At 49.2% G+C, this 27,335-nt stretch overlaps 1 protein-coding gene across 21 annotated transcripts in view; it reads left to right on the forward strand.

Moving 5' to 3' along the window:
• HDAC4 (histone deacetylase 4) overlaps positions 1 to 27,335 on the forward strand; it is a 178,854-nt gene that overhangs the window by 146,833 nt on the left and 4,686 nt on the right. For all 21 annotated transcript variants that reach the window (XM_069021646.1, XM_069021645.1, XM_069021648.1 and 18 more), the window contains 11 exons: positions 1,007 to 1,127; positions 4,431 to 4,477; positions 9,642 to 9,749; positions 9,985 to 10,040; positions 10,548 to 10,635; positions 11,533 to 11,652; positions 13,427 to 13,524; positions 20,503 to 20,621; positions 22,214 to 22,347; positions 25,882 to 25,966; positions 27,026 to 27,167. In XM_069021646.1, coding sequence (XP_068877747.1) covers positions 1,007 to 1,127; positions 4,431 to 4,477; positions 9,642 to 9,749; positions 9,985 to 10,040; positions 10,548 to 10,635; positions 11,533 to 11,652; positions 13,427 to 13,524; positions 20,503 to 20,621; positions 22,214 to 22,347; positions 25,882 to 25,966; positions 27,026 to 27,167 — 1,118 coding nt within the window. The remainder of the gene's footprint in view (positions 1 to 1,006; positions 1,128 to 4,430; positions 4,478 to 9,641; positions 9,750 to 9,984; positions 10,041 to 10,547; positions 10,636 to 11,532; positions 11,653 to 13,426; positions 13,525 to 20,502; positions 20,622 to 22,213; positions 22,348 to 25,881; positions 25,967 to 27,025; positions 27,168 to 27,335) is intronic.

A 27,335-nucleotide genomic window follows, 5' to 3' on the forward strand; every position in this document is an offset into this window, starting at 1 on the left:
GATTTATTTGGTACATTTTTAAGAGCAAGCAGACGAAGGGAAAAGCTTAGATCTGAAATGGAAAGAATGGAGATTACTAATCAAAATTAACGAATAATTGTTAGTTGTAACTAACAGCAGTGGTGATAAATGGGGGTGTAAGTGTGTGTTCATCAATTCTTGGAGCATCTGAGGGGGCTGAATCCCAGAGCATAAATATTCCAGCAGTGTCAGGATCTGGCTGGGAATGTTCCCGAGCCATCAGATAAGACATCCACGTGGTGGCAGCATTGCCATTGCCTAAATTTCCCTGTCCTGCCTTCATTTATCCCTTTCAAACCTGGTTCTGTCTGTGGATACCCATTTAATCGAATTTTGGGATTATTTGGGACCAAAAGAACCTCATTGCTAATTGCCTGGCCTCCTCAATGGGTGTTACAGATGTTCTCTAATGTCTAAGTTCCTCGCTGTAGGATCCCAAGGAACTGTTACTGTCCTTAATTCCCTGCTGATTTCCTTAAGGAACATTTATTTTCCTTGATTTCCGTGCTTCACTTGGCACTTTTGGTTGCTCTCACGACAGGAGCTGTTGTTGATCTTCACCTGCTTTCCAGTGTTTCCCTCCTGGCCACCGGTGACTTGCAGCCTCGCCAGACTCTTCTTTTTGTCCAAAAATGCTAAATTTCGGCCTTAATTCCCTGCTAGCTTGCTTCAAGCTCTGCCCTGCCATCGCAGGGTGCACTCCCTTATCTCTCTGGTCACCTTTCCTTCATCCCCACCAGCTCCTGCCAGCACCTGTCTCAAAGTTTCCTTCTTTATCTTGAACGAGTCTGAGGATGACTTTCTATGTCAAGCAAATAAATGTTGTGAGTCAGGGATTAACCCAAAACCCGAATTTTTCCACCTGAGGAGCCATTTCAGTGTTGTACTGTCTGTCTTGCTGGCTTGCTAAGGAAGCAGGAAAGCTCTTTGATGAGAGCTGAGCAGTTCAGCAGTGATTTCACCACCCTTCTCCTTCCCCTTCCAGTGCATCCGTGGCAGGAAGGCAACGCTGGAGGAGCTGCAGACGGTTCACTCGGAAGCCCACACGCTGCTCTACGGCACAAACCCTCTGAACAGGCAGAAACTGGACAGCAAGAAGCTCCTAGGTATCATTCCCGGGGGGGAAATCCCCCTTCCTGACCCCTGGCACCCACAGTGCTGACTGAGCAGCGCAGAGGGTTGAGATGCTGGGGCTCCCTCCATCCTTAGCCCTGTGCAGCTCCAAGAGGATTGTTCCCAGCTCCATCTGTCCCCACAAAATCCATCTCCCTCTCTTCAGGCAGATCCCTAAACCCTGGATAGCTTAAACCTCCTTCCTTTGATGTCTTCAGAACCTAAAAGGATGTTTTCCTGAGGAGGAAAGATAGTTCAGGCAGTTTGTTTTATCCTTGGACACTCTGTGTGTTAGGAAGTTATCCATGGCTGGGGAGGAGCTGGAACTCCCTCCCAAAGGTTTGGATCTGCAGCCCCCCAGCCAGCTGCACAGGCACCAACAAATCCCTGTCAGGTTTGTATGGACAGTCAGCAAGAGAGATGCAGGGGCCTCTGCATTTGTTTAATCTGGGGTGGGATTGTTTATCCCTTTCAATGGAGACCGAATTTTCCTGAAACAGGGCCGTGTCTGTGGTAAAATACAGACAAAAATATCCAAAAAATGGTATTTTCCCAGCAAAAATCCTAAAGGGTGGATTTTGAGATAACCAACCCCCCCAAAGCAACCAAACCACACGGATTTTAGCACCTCCGTGGAGTCATCATCACCTCCCTTTACTTCCTGCCTTTTTGCAGCAGTAGGCTGGAGGGGCAGTTTGGAAAGTTCTCACGTGGGGATCAGCAGGAAAAAAAAAATAAAAAAAGAGACAGTTCAGGAGCCTAGACGTTGAGAAAGTTTATTTTGGGATTAGCCTGAGTTTGGATGATATAAAAAGAGGATTAACTCCATGGCCTGCATGATGTAGTGGCCACAGCAAAGGAGCTGGAAAGATTTTGCTCAGTGTGTCCATGAGCTCCCAGAGAGGGAAGCCATTAGCCAGGAGTTAAACACGCAATTAGCACCATATTTATAGCTCACTTCCCACCTCTTTAAAGCCAGAGAACCCAAAAGTAGACACCTCCAGCTGAATGATAGCTCCATCAGGACGTAAACTTCCAGGAATTTATGATGTCATATGCTTGGGAGTGGAAAACCGTCAGCCCGAAGGAAGGCTCGGTAAATCTTCCCTGGGGGATCTGAGAAGATTCTCTTGGGATACTTTTCCACTCCCTCCTTGGCTCTGGGCACGATCTGTCTCAACAGTTCCACAGATGCCTTTGGAGATACAGTATCTTTGGGGGGACACCCAAATTGCTGGACCATTCCTCACGGTTTGTGTAGAGAACCTGTGGGGGAAGCAGCTCTTGCTCTGCCTCTGCTCCTGTAGCTCTGTGCCCCCCATGGCTTTAATCACTCATTTTAAAGTGCCTGTAGAGATCAAGTTTAATCCTGTAGAGAGGAGAAATTCTAACACCTGAGGGCTTTCCAGTACAGAACATTCCCTGTTTGGATATAACTTCCAGAAAAGCCCTGGAGCTGCGAGTCTGCTCCCCAAGGATCTCCAGTAGAAGGGGATGTCCAGTAGCTCTTAACTGGGCTTAGACCTGGTTTCCTAAGCCCATGTGGCACTGTTTTAGCCTCGAGATGGTGACAGTGGCACTGGCTGCCAGCCCACATGACCCCCTTCTTTCCTGATGGCTTCCACAGGGCAGGACCTGAGCGAGGATATCAGGGAAAAGCTCCGTGGGGAGAGGGGAAACTCCTCCTTCAGCCATCCTCTCCCGTTGGGGGGTTTAAAACGCTTCCAAATTTACAAACCAGCTCTTTAAACGTTAGAGGGTGGATTAAGGGCAGGTTTGAAGGCTGGGGGCAAAGCTTTGTGTGAGGTTTAGGGATGCAAATGGGAGTTTGTTAGGGCTGAGTGTCTTGGCAGGTGCCTGATGGCTCCGTGTAAACTCTTTGCCTTTGATAGGTCTGTGAGGAGGAAAAAAGCCTGAGAAACCTCAGCCTAAAAGGGAAAAACTTGTAAGGCTTTTCAGGACACAGGATGTTTCTTGTTAAGCTTCTGCAAATGAAAAGGGGGGTGTGCCTTCATGGAACCACAGAATCCCAGAACAGTTTGGGTGGGAAGGGACCTCAAAGCCCATCCCATCCCACCCCTGCCATGGCAGGGACACCTCCCACTGTCCCAGGCTGCTCCAAGCCCCAGTGTCCAGCCTGGCCTTGGACACTGCCAGGGATCCAGGGGCAGCCCCAGCTGCTCTGGGCACCCTGTGCCAGGGCCTGCCCACCCTCCCAGGGAACAATTCCTTCCCAATATCCCATCCAACCCTGCCCTCTGGCAGTTTAAAGCCATTCACCCTTGTCCTCTCAAGGATACAAGATACAAACCTGTCTTTCCTTGGACAGTGGAAAGACTTGGAACCTGCTTGACAAGTTGAAACTTAGGCAAATAAGGCTGCTTTTAATTTGTGGGGAGCAATCCTAAATTGTTGTTAAGAAGGTAAATATGGAAATAACGGGTGGATTATCAGTGAGAGATGTGACAGGAGTCGGAGGCAGGATGATCCAGCAACTTCCATGTGGGTCTGATCAAAGAATGGATCTCACTTGGAGCTCAGATGAGTCCAGATGCATTAACTCCTCTTCCAGCAACAGAATCCCAAATGGTTTGGGTGGGAATGGACCTTAGAGGCCATCCCATTCCACCTCCTGCGTGGGCAGGGACACCTGCCACCAGACCAGGCTGCTCAGGGGCCCCGCAGAATTTTGAATGGAGGAAAATTTCCTCACACAGGAGCCCAGAAAGCGACGTTACATTTCCTACAGATCCGAAATTAGCCCTGCAGATGGTTTTCTCCATTTTTCTCCAGTTCTTCTTGTTGGTTTTGCTGTTTCAGTCAAAACACATGGTTTTTTTTCTTTGCTTGCCACTGGTGTATTTTTCTGTCCTCCTCTTTTATGCTCACCAAAGTCATCTAGTAACTGCAGATGAGTGATAATTGGGGTGTTTTTATGGTTTCCTGTCCTGCCTCGGTGGGAAGGGGTTAAAGTGCTCCTCTGAGAAGACACGCTGAGCAATTGTTGGTGGCATCTTCATCATGTATAGTCTTGAAACATCAGACTGCACCCAAACTTTGCATAAAGATGAGTGAATTACAGACAGCTTTTGCAGGAGCCCGGGCGTGCACATTGTGTGTGTGTGTCTGTCTGTCTGTCTGCCTGCTGTAACAGGGCTGGCTGAAAACTGGAAGCAAACCCCCAGTCTGTTGTTTCTGTGCTCACAAAGACAGTGGCATGGCCACAAAATTGGCCCCAGAATCTGGTGACCTCTGACTTCTTGACTCACGGGGTGCGTTCTTTGTCCCCCCCGCAGGTTCCCTAACGTCGATGTTTGTCAGGCTGCCTTGCGGTGGTGTCGGGGTGAGTAACTCCCTTTAATGTGTAAATAATGTCCTGTTTGTTCTCCCGGTCCCCTCAGCAACAGGAATTGTTGCTTTGCATTCCATCGAGTGGGTAATTGCAGCCAGATGCTGCCCACAAACAGGGGCTGCCTGGGGCGCGGGGTGCCTCGGCCTCACGTGCCTTCCTTCAAAAGCAGCGTGAGGGTTTCGGGGCCCTTTCGGAGAGCCCGAGCGTGTGTGTGACATCCAGAGGTGTGTTTGGGCTCTGGCTTTTGGGAGGAAAAACCTCATTTCCCAGGCAGGGATGTTTGATGGAGTAGGGGTTGCCGTGTTTGGAAGCAGCCCTTGCATCCCAAAGTGCTTTTCTCTGTGGAAAGCAAGGCATGCTTATTTTGTCTTCAGTCCTGGGACTTCAGAGCTGCCTGCCTCCCACAGCAGGTGGAAAACGTGGCCATGAAGTAGTGATGGTGAAGGACATATTGCTGTAAACAGCAAGCTTGCTACGGTGCTGCCCTGGAATGAAACAGCACTTGGCATCTTTTATTCTCCAGCTCCAGAGTAATCCACGTGGATTCTCCAGGAGGTGACTGAAATACCCCTCCATCCCTCGTGGAAAAGCTGAACGTTACTTTTCAGCTGTTACATTTCCATATAACCAGACTTTTTGTTGTTGTTTGTTCCCATAAAGCCAAAAAACCCCCAAATACCTTGTTTTGAAGGTTCTCTTTTTTCCCTTTGAAGCCTGAGAGCTTAAAAGTTTCCCTTTCAAGTCAGACTTTCTGCTCCAGAGTTTCTGTGGAGGGTGACAGAACAGAAAATCGTGGAGAACAGGAAGGGGAAAAGAATGAGAAGAGACAATAAAAGGCATTGTGTTTGAAAATTCACAGTGGTAGTTCTGCTGCATAATTGTAGCTCGTGAGGTTGAATTTTCAAGGTCTGGATTCTGTTATGGAAATGAAACAAAATTGTTTTCTTCCTGAGTCTTTGCAAAATCGCTGCTTTGAAAATTACCCGTCAGAAAAAAAAAAAAAAAAAAGAGAAGGGGGAAAAAAAAAAGAGAATAATCGTCGTTTATTCGTACCGCCACTCGTGGAGATATTTTATTTTGTATTGTAAATATGCTGCAGTCGCCTAATTCATGGCAAATTTTTGGCTAGAGCTTAAAAGGTTTGGATTTACTCTGCCCTGCAGTCAGGCATGCCATTCAAAGCAAAAAAAAATTATCATTTGCAAATGAAGACTGAATGGTAACAAGTAGAGACGGTGTCTGAGCCCAGCACGGGCCCAGAAGTCTTGCATTAAATCCCAAATCAGGGCAGGAAGCGCCTCAGTGCTGGTATTCCTGATACGCTCCCAATAAAGATGGTGCTTGCAGTGAATTGCTGCTTGGTTGTCTCCACAGACCCTTGGTACTGAGTATTTGCTGACTTTGGCACAGTGTTTTAGCAATCCTATCAGCAAAACCTGTGCCAGGGCCTCTCCACCCTCACAGGGATGAATTCCTTCCCAGTATCCCACCTCGCCCTGCCCTTTCTCCATGGGAAGCCATTCCTCCCTGCTTTCCCCCCCCCAGATATTTTTCAGGGGGCAAACATGATGCCATAAAGTCAACAGGAAAGGGGAAAAAAAGCCCCAAACAAATTAAAAGATCAGTAGAGTAATGTGGGACAGGTCCTGTCCTGGATTTATACTGGAGCAGGATAAAGCTGAATGATGGCTGATGGTTGGAATTCGGGAGCTGAGGGTGTCACATTTGAAATTATGGGCTGGAAAGCTTTGAAACCAGGTTCTTTCCCTGCAAGCATCAAGTGTGGTTCTCTTCCTTAGGGGATGTGGTGTAGATGAACAGGAAGGATGGGTCTGGAGGGGGGTGCAGGGCAGTTTGGGGGGGAGAAGCTGTTTTGCCTCAGGATGGAGGATGGAGCTTGGGCAGCCGTGAGTTCTCCTCAACAACGAGCGAGGTGAAGGACAGGCAGGAGAGTGAATCACACAATATCCAGAGCTGGAAGAAACCCACAAGGATCATTGATCCAACCCCTGGCCCTGCACAGACAGCCCAACAATCCCACCCTGTCCCTGAGAGTGTTGTCCATATGCTCCTGGAGCTCTTGGAGTGAAGCAGCAGGAAAACAGCTTAGAGCAAATGCCTTCATCTTATAACACCTTTCAAACTCTCTCTTTGAATTAAAAACTCACTGACAATGACTTGAAATCAAGGAGAAAAAGGGTAAATTTGTTCCCAGGTGCTTGGAAACTCCGTTTCCTTGTTGGTTTATCCCAGGAAGCCTTCCCAAGGCTGACAAACCTCCTCCCTTCCGCAGCTGTCTGGTCCTAGCAGGAAAGGAAGAAAGAAAGCACAGAAGCACTGAAATCAACAGATGTGAGCTCTGATTGAAACACCACTCATTTATTTCTGCTGATCCCTTGGGAATTTTGCTCAGCTTCACTCCTCTGCAGCTCACACCCCTTTCCGACGTCTGACTTCCACGCACCACGGCCTTGCCTAATCCAGGATAATCAGAAGAAGGTTTTGGAGAAAGGAGTTTAAGCTTTGAAAATCTGCAAGACCATCCCAGCACACTTGCCTCCAGATTCTTCAAAGCACTCCAAAGCTTGATTTTGGGATAGCTGATGAAACGTGTTTTCTTTCCTGTGTAGCATTTTGCTGCGCACATTCTAAAAATATCCAAAGATCTGCATCATTTTTCTGCACGAGTTCTAAAAATAGCTAAAGATCTCCATCTCTAAGAGGTGTTTGTGTTGTTGATCTTCTCCGGAGTGGGTGATTCTATTTTTGGGTGCAAGGGCTTTGATGAGAATCTATCAACGATTTTAAACTGTGCCAGCAGAGTAAGTTCTTGCAGAGCAGAGACCATGGGAAGGACTTCCGTGGAATGGAGATGAGGAGGAACTAATTAGCAAGTCAGAGGAACAGAATGTGAGGATTATTTAATTGAGAACAGGAGGAGACACTGTGGGGTGTCTTCCACTGTGAGGGAAGAGCAGAATTCCTTCACTTTGGAGGGTCTGGAGCTCTGGTACAACCTGTGTCAGCCTGTCCTGGTACTTGATTTCTTACCTGTGTAGTTTTTCAGCTAAATTAAATAGTAGAATAATGGAAATCTTTTGTAAGGTGCTCATTTAATTCTGAGATAGCTGCACATTAGTGCATAGGAGAGTTTACAGTGTGAGTAGGAGGAATTTACACTGTGAGTAGGAGGAATTTACACTGTGAGTAGGAGCCTCATCGTGGATATTAATAAAAAAAATCCTCGAGTTTTTGTTAAAGGAAGGAAATAATTGTAAGGAAATTGTAATTTTTTATTATGAGGAAGGAAAAACTCTTTGGGGTTTCATTGTGGACATTCCTTGTAGAAGGCTTTTTTCCTAAGTACTCAATTTCTTCCTGCAGAAATAATAGCACTGCAAATCCTCTCCGCCTTGCTCTCCTTGTTCTTCCTGGAATGCTGCTGGCATAAGCCTGCTTTCTGCAGGGGCCTGAACGTGGCAGTGCTTGGCTCTGGCACTGCTGAATCCTGTCTGTTTTGTGGGAAAACCTGTCCCCAGCAGCCATCTGAGGGCCTGCTGGCCCCTCAGGACTCGTGAATTTGGGTGTTTTGTATTTCCATTCCCCTGGTGCCTCACAGGGAGCGAAGAGAGCCCTCAGCAATCCTGCATCCATGGAAGGAGCCCTGAACTCACTGCGCCCAGGCAGGAAGGGGAGCTCTTCCCTGCTGGTGTCCTGAGGCATTTTCTTCCAAAGACCACGAAAAGTGGGTTGGATTTGCTCGAAGATGGGTTAGATGTGCCCAAAGATGGGGTAGATACACTCGTGGATGGTCAGATCCAGTGACAGGAGCCCAAAGATGGACCCTCACAGAGCTTTATCACGCTGGTCAGTGGGGAGGAGAAGCAGCTTGGTCTTCTTGCCACTTTTTGAGAGCTTTTGGAGAGACCTGCTCAGGTCAGTCCCCTCCCTTTGCACGTGTGCAGTCCTGATCCAGGATTCCTGGAGCTGGCGTGTGTAACTCAAACTCCATTGTGCTCCTGTTCCCCTGTTACTGCCCAAACTTAGAGGGGTCCAGAGGAGCCCTGGGGCCACCAGTAGTCACTGTAGGGCTTTCCCACAACGCAGTGGCATTCCCCAGAGGCGTTTTGGTGTTCTCCAAGTGCTTTCTTAGGTTATTGCGGCTTCCGAAGCATCCTCAGGGTGGATGCTCCCAGAAACCATCCATGATCACAGAGCTGGAATCATTTCCAGTCATGGCTTCAGCCTGGCAGGGAAGGAGGTGGATCACTCCTCTGTGGGGCCACTTGTGTCTCCTCACGGCTCAGTGAGCCAGACACAACAAACAATCCCTTTCTTCCCATGTCAGCCTTTTGCCATTGTTTTCACAAGTACACTCAGGGCAGACTAAAATGTGAAGAACAGCTGGTGATCCTTCCCGGTGAGGAGTGTCCCGTTTATCTGGGACATGGTCTGCAGTAACAGCAGCACGGGCATGCCTGCGGGGTGCCTTGCCTTGCCCGTGGCCTGTCTGCACATTTTTTGGGGGGAAATAGGGTGGTTCTGTCAGCTGTTCGGCGTTGAAGCAAATCTGTGTAGTCAGCACTGGTACTGAAGGTTGGGTGAGCTTGTGGTTGCCCTGGGAAGCTGCTGTCAGTCCTGGGTTGTTGTCTTTTAAATGCCCATCACTGAACATCCTTCTTTATTGAGGATTTTTAGTTTTAAAGAATCACTGGACTATTTCATAGACCTTTTCATTTCGTCTGGGATCGGTTTCTTGCAGAAGTTCAAGAGAAGTGCTGGTCCCATGGTCACAGAGCCGTAGAATCACGGAATGGTTTGGGTTGGAAGGGATCTGAGAGAACATCTCATTCCATCCCTTGCTGTGGGCAGGGACACCTTCCACTGTCCCAGGCTACTCCAACCTGGCCTTGGGCACTTCCAGGGATCCAGGGGCAGCCACAGCTGCTCTGGGCACCCTGTGCCAGGGCCTGCCCACCCTCACAGGGAGGAATCCCTTCCCAATATCCGAAATAAACCCATTCCCTTTCAGTTTCAATCCATTCCCCTTGTCCTGTCACTCCATGTGAGTGATGTCTTTATCAAACAGGGGTTAACCTCTCGGTTCCTGGCTGCCCTCCCTGCTCCTAACCTGGTTCCTGTGTGTCGCCCCCAGGTCGACAGTGACACCATTTGGAACGAGGTGCACTCGTCCGGCGCCGCTCGCCTGGCCGTGGGCTGTGTCATTGAGCTGGTGTTCAAGGTGGCCACGGGAGAACTGAAGGTATGAAAACCACCCTCAGCTGTGCTCTGTGCAGGGCTCTGCTCGGGGCTGTGCCATGTCCAGCACCTTTTCCCCTCTCCACAGCAAGGGAAAGCATCATCCAGTGCCATGGTCTTGTGAGGAATCCATCAGCAGCAACTCCAGAGTTCCCAAGCAGGATTAAGGCTTCTGGCTGCAATCCCTGCATCCATCTTTGTCCCTCTGACCTTTTCCTTCCCTTATTTTTTGTGTGCAGAATGGATTTGCTGTTGTCCGGCCCCCGGGTCACCACGCGGAGGAGAGCACACCCATGTGAGTATCTCTGCTCCAGTGCTCCTTCCATGGGGGATCCGGAGCTGGAAATTCCAAAGGAGTTCCGTTTGGTTATGGCTATGGAATTCCTGTTTGTTGCTTGATGAGATGTATGGTAGCTCCCCAAATTCTCTGGAGCAGAGTAAGATCCTGCTTAGTGCTTGTGGGGGGATGTTTTCTAGCAGGAATCAGCACTGCAGCCTCTTCTTGCAGTGGGTTTGGGCAAGAGTGGGACATTCCCTGTTTCCCTAGAGCCTGCTGCTGGAATTCAGCACTTCCAGTGGGAAATGGATCTACTGGAAGCTGTCCCTGCCCATGGTAGGGGGTTGGAACGAGATGAGCTTTAAGGTCCCTTCCAACCCAAACCATTTCATGATTCCAGGGAGGAAAGAAGAGCGAGAGCAGAAGGAATTCCTTCCTGCTGCGTTCCAGCTAGGTGATGGGTGCACTGGGACCACAGGAATCTGTAATTAACACCTCTCTTTTCCTCTTGTCTCCCCTCTCCAGGGGTTTCTGCTATTTTAACTCGGTGGCAATCGCAGCCAAGCTGCTCCAGCAAAGGCTCAATGTGAGCAAGATCCTCATAGTGGACTGGGTGAGTCAATGCCCCTTTCTTTCCTTTTGGGAGAGCAGGTGGAAATTGTTCTGGGTGGGTTTCTTCTAGCAAGGGCAAACGTTGTAAGTCAGTGAAGAACTTTTTGCCTGTGGTCTGCAAGCCAGAATTTGGGGGTTTAACTGAGTAAAAGTGTTTTAATCAGAGAAAAAGTTCTTAAGGGGACCACAATTTTCAAATAAAAAGAAAGGGTTTCTTTGGGATTCTGCTGTGGCAATGTATAGATGTTTATTTTTTAATAGATTTGTGTGGCTGGGAAGGCATTGGAGTGACTGAGTATCAGCCAAGAGTTTTGGTTCTGTTGCCACAAATCACCCACAGGTTAAACCCACAAGTTAAAATGGATTTATTTTTCCTTTTGGACCTACTGGGTGGACATTTTCTTCCTCACTTCCCACCTGGTTTTCATGTCAGGGAGGGGCATTTTGAATACCTGTCCTGTCACAGGCTGTGTTTGTGCACCACACAGCAGCTCAATAGGGGATCTCTCATGGGTTGTGTTGTTTAACCTGGGCCCAGCAGAGCTTTATTTGTATCAGTGCTCACCCCACAGACTGACTAAAGATTGGGGCACCAAATATCCCACTATCCCAGTGTCTCCATCCCCCAAGACTGGTGTGAATCCAGTTCTTTCCATCCAGGTGAATTGCCCCTGTCTCAGTTTGGCAGACACTTAGGACTGTGTTCATAAACAAGGAGTGTAACCTGAAGCTGGGTGTGCAAAGCGGGTTATTCCCATTCCCCAGAAACTGCTTCAGCCCGGTTGGAGAAAACCAAGCACAACAGCAAGGAAAACCCCTCCAAATCCCAAACTGCTGCCTTTAATCCGTGTTTTACTGAGGGATTAACCTCCCTCCTGTGATCCTCCCGTCCCTGCAGGATGTCCACCATGGGAATGGTACTCAGCAGGCCTTCTACAACGATCCCAATGTTCTTTATATCTCACTACATCGCTACGACGACGGCAACTTCTTCCCAGGCAGCGGTGCTCCCGACGAGGTGAGCACACGGGTCCCAGAACCCTGGGGAACCCCTGCCAGGCTTGGAGAGAGCTCTTCCCACCTCCTCAGGGCTCCTCTGGGTTTGTGTGTTGCCATCCAAGGCCGTGCCAGGTCTGTGTGATCCAACAGCCGCGGGCACCGTGTCCCGGCTGGCCGGAGCTGGCGGGACAGCTTGGCTAACGAGCAGCAAATGAGTCACTGCAATTAAGCTCTCCAGCCCTTGTGGGACAACCTGTTCCAGCTGTCCCAGCACTCCGTGTCCCGTTCAGGATTTCCCCTCCCTCGGCAGAAGTTGTTTCTTAGATGCAGAAGGAACAGATTGTCCATGGCTGCACCGCCCGCACTCGGTTTTTCTGGCACAGCCATGGAGCCTGTCCACCCCCCTTCTCCACCTCCTCTTCTCCACCTCCTCTTCTCCACCTCCCCTTCTCCACCTCCCCTTCTCCTGGCCCTTCTCCACCTCCCCTTCTTTCTCCTGGCCCTGCCCAGGCATCACTCACCACCACCACGGCTGCACCTCCACCCCAGGTTTGTGGGATTTGAGGACCGGTCATGGATGCTGCTGGAGCAAATCCACCTTTCCTGGTGGTATCCTCAGAGCCTGCAGCAGGAGGGCTGGGCCACTGAAGCCGGGAGCTGAGCTCTGGATGGATGCATCCCTCCTCTCCCTCTGGGCTGGCAGGAAATGTGGTCCTTCAGAGGGATTTAGCAAAGGGAAATTTTATGGAATACACAGAGTGCTCTGAGACACTCCAGGTGACACCTGAAAACTTCTTCCCCTGTCAGTTTTACATTTTCTGTTTGAGAAAACATCAGTGTTTCCATTCCAGCCTCTAAAGAAACTTAAATGTGACGTGATGCCACTCCATCACTGTTGTGAAGGAACAGCCCTTTGTATCAGCCTTAATTCCTGCTTTTCAGTAATCTGGTTTACCAAAAGAGTCATTTTTAGATGTGTTGTTTTAGACCAAATAAAAGAAAGGATACAAAATAAGTTTGATTTGAGCCAACAGTGAATAAATAACCCACTGTGGACAGATGAACACCCACCCCTGTGCTTTCCTAGCAAAAATATTTGCACCAGTACAAGGAATAATTTGCAGTGAAAGCCATGCAGTTTTATCCAGCTGTGCAACACATTCATTTTCACTTTTTAATTCTCTGTTTTCATATGCAAAGACCTTCTTGGCAAAAAAAACAAACAAAAAAAATCGCTGGAAACTCCTGGTTTATTTTTCAGTTTTCCCCCCCTCTCAGGTAGTTGCAGGCAAGGCAGATGGGGACATTTGCAGTACAAGCAAGGAGAGGGATATATTTACATCTCCCACCCACGTGTCCCTCAAGCAGCCAAAATCCCTTCTCTGTGAATCCTATTTTCCTCCAGCAGAGGGGGAGCTCACTCTGATTAAAATGTGCTTTTTCCCTCAGTTGCAGCTGTAGTGAAATATAAAACGTGCTCCTCAATCAAGCTGAAAATGAATTATGGAAGGTATTACATGCAGCACTCTGCTGCAAAAGTATCAAGAGGGTGCAGTTGATGATGGGGGTTTTTTTTGGGTGAGCAGCAGTCAAACACCACTGGTCCTCAGCTCCCATAAAGCTCTGAGCATGGAGGAGCTTTGTTCTCCCTCTTGTTTTGGGGACCAGGGAAAAATCGACCTCATTACCACCTCACTACTGAATCCAAATCCAAATTCAACTGGGAGAACATCAAGACAGCAAAGATGTGTTGCCAGAATTCGCTCATTAAGAGTCCCATTTCCCTTTTCCAGGTGGGCACAGGAGCAGGAGTTGGTTTCAATGTGAACATGGCATTTACTGGTGGCCTGGATCCGCCCATGGGAGACACGGAATATTTAACTGCTTTCAGGTACTATTGAATTTCCCCTCTCACAAATGTATTTTTCACCTCAGCTGGGTTTCTTTCTCCTCGTGCCATCCTCCTTAATTTGGCTTTTGGTAAGGTTTGGATTTTAATATTATTCACCCAAGAGAGGCCCTGGCACAGGGTGCCCAGAGCAGCTGGGGCTGCCCCTGGATCCCTGGCAGTGTCCAAGGCCAGGCTGGACATTGGGGCTTGGAGCAGCCTGGGACAGTGGAAGGTGTCCCTGCCTGTGGCAGGGGGTGGGATGGGATAAGATGGGCTTTAAGTCTCCTTCCAGCCCAAAGCATTCCATGACTTTTCTTAGACACTGTCCTGTCCCACTGTCTGCCTCCCCTGTGCCATGGGTCCAGCTGGCCTCTCCTTTAACAACCTGAGGTGCTTTTCTGTCCTCACACCAGGTTCAGTGCACCTCTGGTGCCCTAAATTCAGGCAGACACACACTTGCCAGAACATGGGGTGTGAACTTCTGGAATATCACCTTCATGGAACAGCCCTAAATCCGGGAGCACCATTTCCTGCTCTTCCCTGTTACCTCCCGTTACACTGAGCAGAAAGAGCCTTTCCTCCCTCTTCGTTCTGCCATTAAAAAGCCCTCACACGATTCAAAATGACATCAAATCACTGCCATTTGTGTCTCTGCTGGCCCAGGAAGGCAGCACTTTGCTCCAGAGTGGAGCCTGGCTGTCCCAGCAGCCACCAAGATGGATCTCTCCAGCAGCCGGAGCGCCCGGAGCTGGGGCAAGCAGGGACATTAAATACTGAGTTTCCAGCTCCTGGGAGAGGCTGCATGGTGAGGCCTTTGCCAGCCATTCCTGGGGTCTGCTTGCCTGGACACTGCAGCTATTTGGGTCACAGCCCTTATTTTGGGGAGTTTTGGGAAGCTGAGGGATGCTCCTCCCGGAGCCTGCCCCATGTGCACACCTTCAGTTTAACCATAAGTTAAACGAGAAGCTTTTTTTTCATCCCATGCCAAGTTTGGCCATGATAATACATTATCAAGTGACCTTTTTAAATCTTAACCAGCTCCTTTGAAAAACAATTTCCCCACCCCCCCACCCCCCGAATCTTTCTATTGATTTTAATGTAAAATAAGGCTTTGAAGTTTGCAATTTATGGTCCCCCGAGAGTTAGAAAGTGAAGGGAATGGGTCATATATCCTATTTTTTCCCCCCTTCTTTTCTTGCTTTAGCCCCTTGAGACAATACATGCCTTCAAGGCAGCACCTTGTTATTCCACCCCGTCGAATGCCACGTTGCATTTGCTGGGGATCAAACCGAAGATGAAGAAAAGATAAGAAAATTGGCCATAATGAACTCCAGAAGCAGGAGGCATTTTCACCATGAACTTGGAAACTCGCAGTGGAGAACTGAGCTTTAATTCAAACCAGTCCGAATGCCAAACTGTGAGGCTTTGAAGTCTGGAGAGGAATCAGTGGAAATCCTTTGAGCTAGGCAAAGACACTGATAGACTTTTTCTTTTTTTATTTTTTTTTAAGCCTTAACTCTTCACACACCCGCCTGTTTTAAGGGAGAAAAGTCCTTTTTCTGTGTAAAAGGAGCAGATTTAAATAAGCAACGTGCTCCTCGTTTTTTTGTTGTTGCATTTCAGGATGAGCCGGTGTGTGGATTTGAGAAATGAAAATAACTGGGATAATTGTCCTTCTAAAGGAGAGAAATGAGGGAATAAATAAATCCCAGTGAAACCACTCATCCCCACGCTGAAAACCTGTCTCGGTGCGGGTTTGCTCCATCCAAAAAACAGAAGGGAACTCACATCAGTGGTTTTCATCCTGTCTCCAGATACTATCTCCCAGTCTTGCAGGCCAGCGTTGGGGTGCCCAGGCTCTCCTGACCTCTGGATGGTCCTCCATGCCAGAGAGACGTATCAGAAGTGAGAGCAAGAGTTAAAAATGTGCCTTTCCCCGCACTTTGCCCCTCATTACCTTCCTAACCTGAGGCTGAAATCACTGGCTGCCCTGGCTCCAGGGCTTTGGGGAGTTTTCTGGGAGCCTGGAGCTCCTGCACCCCGTGGTAGCAGCGGCTGTGTCGGGTCAGCTCCACATCCCAGCTCAGGCGAGCGGGCACGGATCCTGTGCCTGAGCTCACCCCCCGAGCGTGTGGGCAGTCCCAGATTTCCCAGATCCGCCAGAAATGGGTTCAGTGTAATGGGAACAGTGCAGGGCACGTCGCTCCCAAAGTGCTGAACTCCGCAGAACGTTCCCGGTGTCTCCGCTGTTGTTCCGTCGTTACAGAAACAAGCACTGTAAAATTCGGAGGGGTTTTTTTGGACCAGGATGTGTCCTTCCCTAGTGTTTTACATGAACAGAAATCCCAATTGCCTCTCCCAGTCCTCCTGATCCGGGTGCAAACCCGGCTAAGAGACCTGCAGGAAAAAAGGGAAGGCTCCGCTGGTTCCTTGTTACACAGGAACAGCAATCAGTGAAATTAAAATGTTTTACCCACAGCAGTTTCCCTCCGAATTTACTGCAAGGAAGTTTTCCTGATGATTCCAGCAGTTATGTGGTGTCTGAGAAATTTTTCCCCTGTCCCGAGGTCTCCTCCACAGACAGAATTCCATGTGCAGCTCGATTCCACGTTCGTTTTTATTTAAAACACCTCAAGCAGAAGGAGAAGCCAGGGCTGTGCTTCCCCTCCTCCTGCTGCTTTCAAAAAATTCAGGAACCAGTTTTGGGGGGATTTGGGTTTTTTCCCTCGATCCATAAACCATTTCAGGAGCAGGGAGGAGGAGGAGGAGGGGGAAGAGATGATGATGTTTTGCCTGGAATGGTTGTTGCTGTATTTTCAATTTCATGCTCTCCCCATGCCGATTTCATCCCCAAATTCCTAATCCCTTCTGACACGGTAAACGACCATGGAGAAGCAAAGACCGGAATTTTCGGGAAGCTGGTTAGCCTGAGGAGCAGTGGACAACATTTTTAGTTTCTATATATAAAATATATAACGTGTATGAAACCATATATACATAACACATATAGAAAGATATACCTGATAGATACAAAATATAAAATAAATCAATATGTATAAACATATGCATAATATAAATATATCCACTTAACATATAAAAATACATGCATAGCATATATAAAAATACATACAAAACATAGACATGGCCAAGAGTGGGGAAAATGTCTCTGAAAAAGTGCTCAGCCTTTTAAGTTTCACCAATTTACTCGCTGCAATTGAGCATTTAAAGCCCAAAATAATCCTCTGTAGGATTGTTTCATGTGCCTGTGGTTTATTAGGCATTTAATTGGGGAATTGGCTAATGCCAGGCTAAAAATTGTTCATTCAGCCTTCTGGAAAATAGATCTAAAATTGCATTTATTTTTTTTTCCTCTCTCCCAAGCGATTGCAGAACACAATGGGGAGGTTTTGCTGGTTGCAGCCATCAGTTTGCTCTTGTGTAGAGCTGTTCAGCTCAGCTGTAACCAGGCAAATAAAAGGATTCAATTTGTTTTAAGCACGCAAAACAAGCCTCTGAAATTTAGGAAATTTCAGTTTCCTTGGTTTTTTTTTAAAAACTCTGCATGGATTGAATGAACATTCAGTGTCAGGAATATTCATCCCTCAGTGAATAACTTTACAGCCACCTCAGCCATTCCTTAAAAGACCCAGTTCCGGGCAGAGCTGCTTATCTCCTGGGTAATAACTTGAATTTCTGGCTTTTTTATAGTCTCATCAGCAGGGCAAAGCCATGGGGTTGTTTGCAGTTTAATCCTCGTTTCCTCTGGAGGGTTTGGCTTTACTGGGATGGATCTGAGCAACGGGGCTGGCTTTATCTGTGGACAAGGCAAAATTAAAAAGCAGAAAGCTGGATGAGATGTGTCCAAAATGTTGTCCACAGATGGAATCTCGGAAACACACCGGATTTCTGTCCTTTTTTTTTTTTTTTTTTTTTTTTTTACAATTAAAAAGGCAAAATGAGGGAGTTCTGGCTTTGATCCTTCTGGCTCAAGTTTTACATCCATGGAGAGCATCAAACAGAGCTGGGGCTGTGGCTTTGGAATGCCGGTGTCACTGGATTTAGGAGCAGGGCAGAAGCAGGAGCAGCCCTTGAGAGGTTGGGTGGGAGCCATGGGGAAAAGAAAAGGATTCAAGTTTGGGTTGGGATTTGGGATTTGTTTGGGTGTCAAGGTCCCGAAAGCCTCATGGACACAGGCTGGGCCTCTTGGAGAGGGAGCCAGGGGATGTGGAACTCCTTCCTTAAACCTGTGAGGGACCTGACAGCCACACCCAGCACCCACAGCACTGCTTGTCACTGCTCCCAGCTGGAGATTGCTGCTGGAGTCACCGGTGGTGGCTGTGGGGTCACCCTGGCCTGCATGGGGAAACTCTGGACATCCTCACAGCAGCTCCTCCTGACTCCTGTCAAGGAGCGACGGATTTACCCCTGAGCAGCAGCTGCTGCTTTTTGTCTCCTCAAACTCCCCCTGACAGCGTTCAGGGTTAGCCCTGGGGCCGTGTGGCTGGGCAGCAGGAGGCCACCTCTAGGCCACTGTCACCCACAGCCACCTCCAGCCGGGGCTCACCAGCTGCCCCACTCCTCAGGAGCCTCTGTGCTTGGCATCACTGGACACCCGTGCCAGGAGCTGGAACCAGATGGTCTTTAGGGTCCTTCCCAACCGCTCTGTGCTTCCATGAGCTGTTCCATGGCCGGGAATCCCTACGGATCCGTGATCCCATGGGTTGCTCAGTGCTGATGGACCATGCCCACATGACACTGAACTGTGCCCTAAATCAAGTCCCTCCGGATGGGAGAGAATTTTCTAAAAGTCCTTGCAAGGAGTTTCAAAGAGAAACAGAGACTTTTCATGGAGTTTCAATGCTTCCAGATAGTTGTTTATTAAGTCTTATCAGAGGAACAGAGCCACCAGCGTGACCCAGGTACAGCATAGAGCACAGAAAAGCAGGAGTGAGGCCTCTCTATCGAGATTTACACAGCCTTTTAAAGATAATTTAACCAATGGTTACTAATAACGTGCATTATTTTCACTTTCCTACCAATTGTTCAGTAGCACGGGCAGGAACTGTGGAATTCTCTATCCAATCATTCCAAACTATTTTTACTGCAGAACATGGAGTAGTAGAAGAAGGAGAAGAAGGTTTAGAGAACAACAACAATCCTCCATTTTGATATTTTTTACTCTTATCTATTTACTACAAAGAGAAGCCCAAAACCTCTAAATTTTTCACCCTGTGACAATCTTACTCTGGGTTCCTACACCCACACCTTTGCAGGTTTGGTGATGCCACACTTCCATTGAGATCCTAGCAGCTCCCATGGCATCATAACTTGGGGAGGGGGGAAATAAATCTGATGATTTAGCAGTTTTCCTTGGGTTACGAATGAAAGAGCTCGGCAGCACTTCAAAGCTCAGGGAAAATAAACCCTCGGCCGCTGCACTTGCTCTGGAATTGCTGCTTCAGGCCTTGGTGAGGGAGGTGGTTTCTCCTAAAAATGCCTGTGGGTTCCACCAAACTGTAAAGTCACCAGCCAGAACTGTGCTCTTCTGTCTTCCTGAGGGAATCATCCCCCAGCGACAACATGGAGAGGGCAATCACATTGTTAGAGGAGAAGATTCAGATTCCTTGTTGGGATTTTGTGTGGATTAAGGGAAAATCAGATCCCTTTTTTCTCGCAGAGCTTTCTGCGTCTGCGCGCAGAGATTGGCAGCAGGGAGGCTCTGGGGTTGCTGTGGCAAACAGTTGGGGAAATAATAAAGCTGGGAGGTGTGAGGGGGGTTTTTTTGGTGTCTGGGTGCCTGTCCCTGCTCCGTGGTGGCAGTGGAACGTCGGGGATGGGTTTGCTCAGTGCCTGGCAGGGGTTAATGCCCTGTTAAAAATAAACTCTGCGGAGGGCGGTGGCACGAGCTCCGCGGGATGTCACAAGCTGCTGACTCTGGCAGATGCCTCGTGGCTGTTTAATATCCTTGTGGCAAAACCTGGGAGCTTTTATGAGCGCCCCGAGAACACTTGAGCTGTCTCAGCATGGAACAGGTCCCCCTGGGCTCTGTTTTTAGAGCATCACATAAAGACTCGACTCAATAAAGTGAGGTTCTCGTGTGTGCAAAGATATTTACAGGTCCGTGCTTTGGGATGTGGGTAAAATAACCTCAGTTCCTGCTGCAGAAAGTTATCCTGGCTGGGGGCTGTTCCTGGGATGGGGAAGTGGGAAAATTAGAGGTCAGGTTGCCCTGGGGATATGTCCAGCATTCAGTAGGTGCAGCTACAATGGGAAAAACCTGATTTGGGAAGTGTGTCTTGACATGGGGAATGGGGTGTTTGCAAATGGCGGAGTTCAGAGAGAGAGAAATCAGAGGGCAAAAAGGTCTTTTGGTGAGCAACCAGAGGAACAGACCCCTTGTTCCACTTAAATGCAAGTTTAACAATCAACAGCATACAGATGCTAAGCAATTCATCCATTTTTCGGTGTCAGAGGAGGAGGACCTGGCATTGGGAGAGGTGGATTTGTGTGGGATATTTGCATTTAAAGCTGTTTTGCCCCATGGGACACTCCCAGCCTTTGCTGTGGGAAATGAGAAGTGCAGCAAGGGAGAAACGAATCACTTTGCAAACCTAAAGGAGATGTTTTGAAGGGAGGCATGGAGATAATGCCTTGGAGTGAGGTTTCCCAGGTGGTTTTGCAGCCTGTGCCAGCTGCCCTCTTATTTTACCCATATTCCCATGTATATAAAACAGGATTTGATCCCAAATGGGAAACACAAGGTGTGACAGCTCATTTCCCTGCTCCAAACATGAGGGTGTTGGTGGAGGAAATCACCGAGAGTGAGAGTGGGGAGTTCTTCCAGCCAGGCTCTCACCTTGTGGGGAAATAGATGGGCTTTGCTGCTGTGGAATAAGGGTTTGGTGAGAGGGTTTAAACGTCCCTGCCTGTGTTCAGGAGCCACCCTAACGTGTGTGCCATGGATATTCTGTGTTGCAGGACAGTAGTGATGCCCATTGCCAACGAGTTTGCCCCTGATGTTGTGCTGGTGTCATCCGGTTTCGATGCTGTGGAAGGGCACCCCACACCTCTCGGAGGATATAATCTGTCAGCAAAATGTAAGTGGGGGCTTTGCTGCTGCTGCTGTCCTCAGGATTAAAGGACAGCATTCCCAGATTTCACTTTTCATGGCATTTCACTTTTCTATTTCAGATCTTTCATTTCAAGGTCAAAGCTTCCGTCCTTTTCCTTTGAATTCTCATGGCATTTATCTCTTCATAATGCATATTTTGGCCTGGCTGAAGCCTTAATAACTTTTTTTTTTTTGAAGCATTGCTTATTTCAACTTTGAAATATTCAGTATGGAATATTGTGTAATTTATTTGTAGCCACACATCTGCTGAATTAGAGAGTTCTGCTGGCTTTAATATAAAATTGCAGAAAAAGGCAATACCAGCTGTAAACACTCTCATTGCTACCAAAAGTCCATTTCTTCCTCCAGGATACCTTATTAAAATGTTGAGCTGAATATTATTGCTCTCCACCTTTGAATTAATTACAGAGACCCACAAAAATCTCCTTTTTACTTTGGGTCTGGGATGTTTTTGGGAGATGCACTGAAATCACCCTTCCCCCAACCCCCCGCCAAGGTTATGTGGAGTTTACCTGGCTCTGTTTCATTCAAATTCATCCAGAGGACAGTTTTTCTTGCAAAAAAAAAGGTTTTATTACTATTTTTTAAGAGTTTGCTCCAGCCAGGAAAGTTGTTCTCTGCAGTGAACTTTAAAACCTCGTAAGGGAGCTGAACCTATAAACTTTATATAAGAATAAAGCGCAGTAGATTTACAAGAGACAAGTTCCTTGAGATATCCAGAAACACTTGGGAAAGGGAAGGTCTTGTTTACCTGCTGGTTGAATCTGCCATGCTCTGCTCCTCTCACAAAACCACTTGTGGGATCAGCAGTGCGTGTTTCTCTCTGCCTGTTAATTTGCTAATTTGCCGACTCGCAAAGGGGCTCGCTCCGAAGCGGGGAGCGGGGATGGAGGGTAGAAATTCCCTGGCTTTTCCTTTGTTTGGCTCTTCTTTTATTTTTTATTTAATTTTTCCTAGAGGGGGGAAGGTTGCTTTGAGGACACGTTTTTTGAATCCTGGCCGCTCGGTTCTGTTTTGTTTAAAGGGGGCAGAAATGTATTGTGTGTCATCTGATCAAAGTGCCGGGTGCCCCTGGAATTTTTATAGCGTATTATAGCCGGGAAGAGCCGTCTGCTGAGAACGAGATGTCAAACCTAAATCTCTCTGGGGCACGGCACTGCTGCTCTCCCGACCCAAACTGTGCCGACTGCCCTTCCTCCCCCGCTGCAGCTCCCAAAGCAGCGCAGAAATCCGCCCCTTTCCCTGCTTCCAAAGGGAACGTTGGCTGCTGGGTTTAATTTGGGGTGCCGAGGGAAGGGTGGCAAGGGGAGGATGGTGGTGCTCTCACCTGGGGAGAGCACCCCACGGCTCCATCCCAGGGCAGCCACGGCTGGAATCGAGCGGCGAGCGCGTCCAAGCCCAACCTGGCTCGTGTTATGCGCTGAGCCCTTTCAAATCCCCGGTGGGTTTTTAATATGATGTAATTCCTCTCCCTAATTCTTTGATCCTTCGCCAGGAGCCCGATTCCAGCCGCCACCTTTGCCCTTCTCCTGCATTTCCTCTGTTCCCTCGTTGCAGGCTTCGGGTACCTGACGAAGCAGCTGATGGGCCTGGCCGGGGGCCGCGTCGTGCTGGCCCTCGAGGGTGGCCACGACCTCACTGCCATCTGTGACGCCTCGGAGGCTTGTGTGTCTGCCCTGCTGGGAAACGAGGTACAGGCACCCCCAAAACCTCCTCCCCCCTGGGGTTTGGGCGTCTCATCCTCCCGTCTGCCAGGGTTCTGTCATTGTTTTGTGTCCTTCGGACACTTGGTGCTTTAAAGAGTGTTTGTTTTGTGCTTACAAACCACCTGTGCTTTGCAGTCCGCGCAATGAGTGAAACAGCTAGGAATGGGTTTTTTGGGTTTGTTCTTGCTCCAAGTAATTTGCTTTGTGCTCTTTGAAAAACAAGCTTTTTAATTAATTTCTGAATTTGTTGTGCAAGCCTTCCCTTCTCTTTGCTCCCCTCTCTCGTCCTACAGCCCGTGCCTGCTGCGTGGGGCAGCTTGCTCGGCATGGTTTGCAGTTGGACTTTTTTCCCTGCAGTTACATTTTCTGTTTTCTGCACGTTGCTGTGTGGGAAAAGCCTCGGCTGTGTCAGAGGAATTGGCCAGAAAGGTTAGGGGGGGTGGTTGCAAGATGAGAGCAAGACAGAGAAGTACAGCAAGATTTTGGGTTCTGGAGAGCTCAGGGTATTTTCCTACAGAGAAAACTTTGGATACTCCATCTTTCCGCCTTTTCCCCCCACTTTTAGTGTCAGTGGGAAGAAAGATGCTACATCTACACATCTTTGAAATCCCTGCAGGGATGGCGACTCCACCACTGCCCTGAGCAGCCTAATTCAGTGCCTGAGCATACTTCCAGTGCAGGAATTTTCCCTAATATCCAACCTAAACCTCCTCTGGTACAACTTGAAACCACGTTTGAGGGTACGATTAGTTTGGGCCAAGGTGCAGCACCAGAGAAGCTGGGTCTGTCTCCAGTGGGAGCTGGTTTCTGGGGAGGGTTGTAGTTCAGTGACCATCAGGTGTCTGGGAAGATGGAGAGGGAGCTCGGATCTGCGTGGATGTGTGAAGCAGTTTGACTTGCAGCCTGTTGGAGAAGTGCTCTGAGAGGGGAGGCCGGAGTAGCCAGGCCAAGAGAGAAACCAGCTGGGATTCATCAGAAGGATCTGCTTCCATCACCCAGCATCCCAGTTCCCCATGTCCAGGGAGCATCCTGCTCCTTGTACTTGGCCAGGCAGTTCTCCTAAGGCTCTGGGCACGGGGAATGGCTCCAGCCTGCACTCAGCCCTCGGGACAGCTGGAAACTCGGGAGGCAGCATGGAGACAGGGGGGTTCCAGTGGTGGGGCACTGGCACAGGTTTCATAGAGAAGCTGTGGCTGCCCCTGGATCCCTGGAAGTGTCCAAGGCCAGCTTGGATAAGATTTGGGTCAACTCGGGATAGCGGAAAGTGTCCTTGCCCATGGCAGGGGGTGGGACTGGATGAGCTTTAAGGTCCCTTCCAACCCAAACCATGCTGGGATTCTGTGAGGTGTTTATTGCAGCACCCATCTGCTTTAAGGTGTCACCACAGACAATTCTTCTGGCTCCATTCACCTTTGGGTGCAGGATGCACTTTGAAAAGGAAGCAGTGGGAATTACACCTGGAGGATGTCATTCCTCCTGCTCAACGTGCTCCTAGGTAAATAAGTGCTTGAGCCAAGCCATGGATGTGTTTGGGAGTGTGAGGGTGTGGGGAGAGCTCAGCACTCAGGATACCTTGGGTGTTGTGAGCTGCCTGAGTGGTTTCATTGAGCAGAGGGAATATTGATCCTTAAAGGTAAAAAACACTGATTATTTCAATTGCAGCTACAAGGCACTTCAGGACACCTGAACCCAGACCTGTTCTCACTTGTCCTAGGTGGGCTGTGCAGATAGGATTTTATTCCCTGGCTTACCCACACATCAGAAAGCAGGAAGCACTGGTTTTATCCAGGTCTTTCCTCGAACCTTTTGAAGGCAAGGAAGTCGGGGGGCACGGCCGCAGCTCTGTGCGGCGGCCCTTTGATGCGGTTTGATGTACGGCGTGCCGGAGGATCCTGCCTGCACACACACGGACAGGCAGCTGCGGCCAGGGCGGCCTGCAGGGAGCTGGGCTGGCTCAGGAGCCGCCCCGGAGCTGCACCGGGGCCCGTAGGAAATGAGGGGAACGGTGCCAGTCCCCCGAGCGTCGGCGGAGATCAAACCTCGCGCGAGCGCAGGAGCCGGCTCCTTTCCTTTCCAGCTGCCAGGAAATTGCAGCAGAGCCGGGCTGTGCAGCCGGTGGCTGCGCTGGGGAGGGGCTCAGGGCTGCCTGCACTGCTGTGGTGGCAGAACGGTGCAGAGCTCACGGGGCTTCAGTGGAAATCAAAGCTGGGTTTGCTGCAGGGAGAGACGCTCCGATGCAGTCTGAGAGAGTTTGGATTGTCCAGCCTGGAGAAGGCTCCAGGGAGAAGTTGTCCAGTGCCCAAAGGGCCTTCAAGAGAGCTGGACAGGAACTTTGGACAAGGTCCTGAAGGGACAGGAAAAGGGGGAGTGGTTTTAATCCATTTTAACCACAGAGGGCAGCATCAGGTGGGATACTGGGAAGGAATTGTTCCCTGGCAGGGTGGGCAGGCCCTGGCACAGGGTGCCCAGAGCAGCTGGGGCTGCCCCTGGATCCCTGGCAGCGCCCAAGGCCAGGTTGGATGGGGCTTGGAGCAACCTGGGATAGTGGGAGGTGTCCCTGCCCATGGCAGGGATGGGATGGGATCTAAGATCCCTTCCAACCCCCATCATTCCATGACTCCATGATTCTGAGGCCTGCTGATGGCAATCCAGACCAGTAAGCCACCATTCCTCTCCCATTACCCTGCAGAGCTGCTCAGTCCATCGTGGGCATCACCAGCCTCTGCCTGTCAAACAAGAAGGGAATAACAACCAGGTGCCTCATGCCCAGAGGGTTTTGCTCCCTTTTCCACAGGCTGAGGCTGTTTGGGAGTGTTGTTTCAGGAGGAGAAGTGTGCTCTGGAATCAGGAACGTGCTTTGTCTCAGTGTCAACCAAGAGGCCTTGGAAAGCTCTTGCTTAAAGGTTCATCGAGGAATTGCTTTTGCCTTCACTTAATGTCATGCAGAAACCAGTTTGGAGCAGAACTATTTTTAGAGCGGAGAATTAATAAGAAGTGCAATCCATAATTACTAAATCTGGAATGCAGCATCCCGTGAAGTACCTATGGAATGGCTACCATGTGCTCATAAGAGCAGTCTTGGCTGCAGCTTCTCTTGGCTTTGAGCAGAAGTTAAACTTTGCCATAGATATTTTTAACTATTGAACTCTGGCTGTTCTTGGCTGGGGAACATCCCTGGTTGGGCCTTGAGTGCTGTTTTCATCACAGTTAACAGCAGTGGACATCTCTTGTTCTGGACAGCCCACCTTGGAGGTTTGGGATGAATTCATTCACTCGTGGAGAACCTGGGAGGGCAGAGGTGTCTCCTCTTCTTGGCTTTTTCTAAAGGAAATCAAATAAATCCTAAAACATCCCTCCAGCAGTGCTGTCAGGCCTTTCCCTGGGATGGCACAGGCACATTCCCACTGCAAAACTGACCCGTGGAAGATGGAATGGGATGAGCTTTAATGTCCCTTTGCACCCAAACCATTCTGGGATTCAATGGTAACATTTCTTTGGTGTTCCTCTCTCTCTCTCCAGCTTGACCCTCTTCCAGAGAAGGTTTTCCAGCAGAGAGCAAATGCTAACGCAGTGCATTCCATGGAGAAAGTCATCGAGATCCACAGTGAGTGCAGCCCCACCGACCCAGCTGGTTCCCTGGGGGGCACCCCCTGGGCTTCTCCATAGCTCTGCCAGCTCCACGTTCCCGTTTCCTGGCAGTCACTGCACCCTGAACTGGGTTTGTGCAGCCACAAACTGGTGTTGCTGGGGATGGAGCCGTGCCCAGCAAGGCTTTAGTCCTTGAGGGGGAATTACAGAATGAGAGCACGGCTTAGGTTGGGGAAGACCTTCAGGATGGTCCAGTCCAACTGTTAACCCAACACTACTTAAAGCTCTCAAATCTCTGCTAAGGACAGACTGTGCTGCCCTTAGAGGGTGCATTATTTCTTCAAAAGCAATTAAGTATCTCTGAATAACACCAGTCTCATTGGGTGTTGTGGCACCCATTAATTAAGAGTAGATAGGCATGGAAATGAAACAGGCTCTCAGGCACAGGCTGGGATTCTTGGGATATCCTGAGCAGGGCCAGGAGCTGGACTCGATGATCCCTCTAGGTCCCTTCCAAGGATATTCTATGAGCATTGCTGGAAGTTGTTGATACTTCAGGTTTATTTAGCCAAGAAAGTTAAAATCATTGTATCGAAACTTTTTTTGGAAATTCTTTCCTCTGGAGCCTTCCCTGTGCTCTTCCCAAAGCAAAAGGGTGTCAAACTGCTGACATAAAAAATACATTGGAGGTTGAAGCTTGGAGGTGATCTTGGAGGTCTTTTCCAACCTTAATGCTTCTAAATACACCTTGGACTTCTTTAGTCTTCGGTGATTTGCCCACTGAAAGCACCCGGCAGGATCCACGTGATCAGTAGCTGGATCCAGATCTGGACTGCGTCCTTCCCTGTCCCACAGTTTTGGTAGAGAGACACTTCCAGGCGCATTTGTCCTTAGGTCTGGAAGTTTCTGAGGGATTCGAGGTGGGAAAGGAGTTATTTTGTGAGCACCTAAGGCCCTTGAAGTGAGAGTTGGGATCAGACGAGTCTTCCCTGGGCAGTTCCGAGCCGGCGGCTGGGTTTGGGAAAGCAGGAGCAGTCATGGTGCCCTGATGGCCCTGTTGTCACCTCTCCCCCAGGCAAGTACTGGCATTCCCTGCAGCGTTTCGCCTCCACGGTGGGATATTCCCTGGTGGAGGCCCAGAAGTGTGAGAACGAGGAGGCGGAGACGGTGACGGCCATGGCATCGCTGTCGGTGGGCGTGAAGCCAGCGGAGAAGAGGTCAGTGGTTTTCCATCCATCCGTCTGTCTGTCCATCCTCACGTTTCCGGCTCTGCTCAGGCACGAGGAGCCGCCTTCCTGGTTAATCCTCTCCTTTCAGCCACTGCTGCTGCGTTCCCCACATCCCCTGGCCTCTGTGGATTCACAAAAGTCCTCCCGAGCTGCAGG

This window comes from Aphelocoma coerulescens, chromosome 7, assembly GCF_041296385.1.
Source record: "Aphelocoma coerulescens isolate FSJ_1873_10779 chromosome 7, UR_Acoe_1.0, whole genome shotgun sequence".
NCBI classification, from domain to species: Eukaryota; Metazoa; Chordata; class Aves; order Passeriformes; family Corvidae; genus Aphelocoma; species Aphelocoma coerulescens.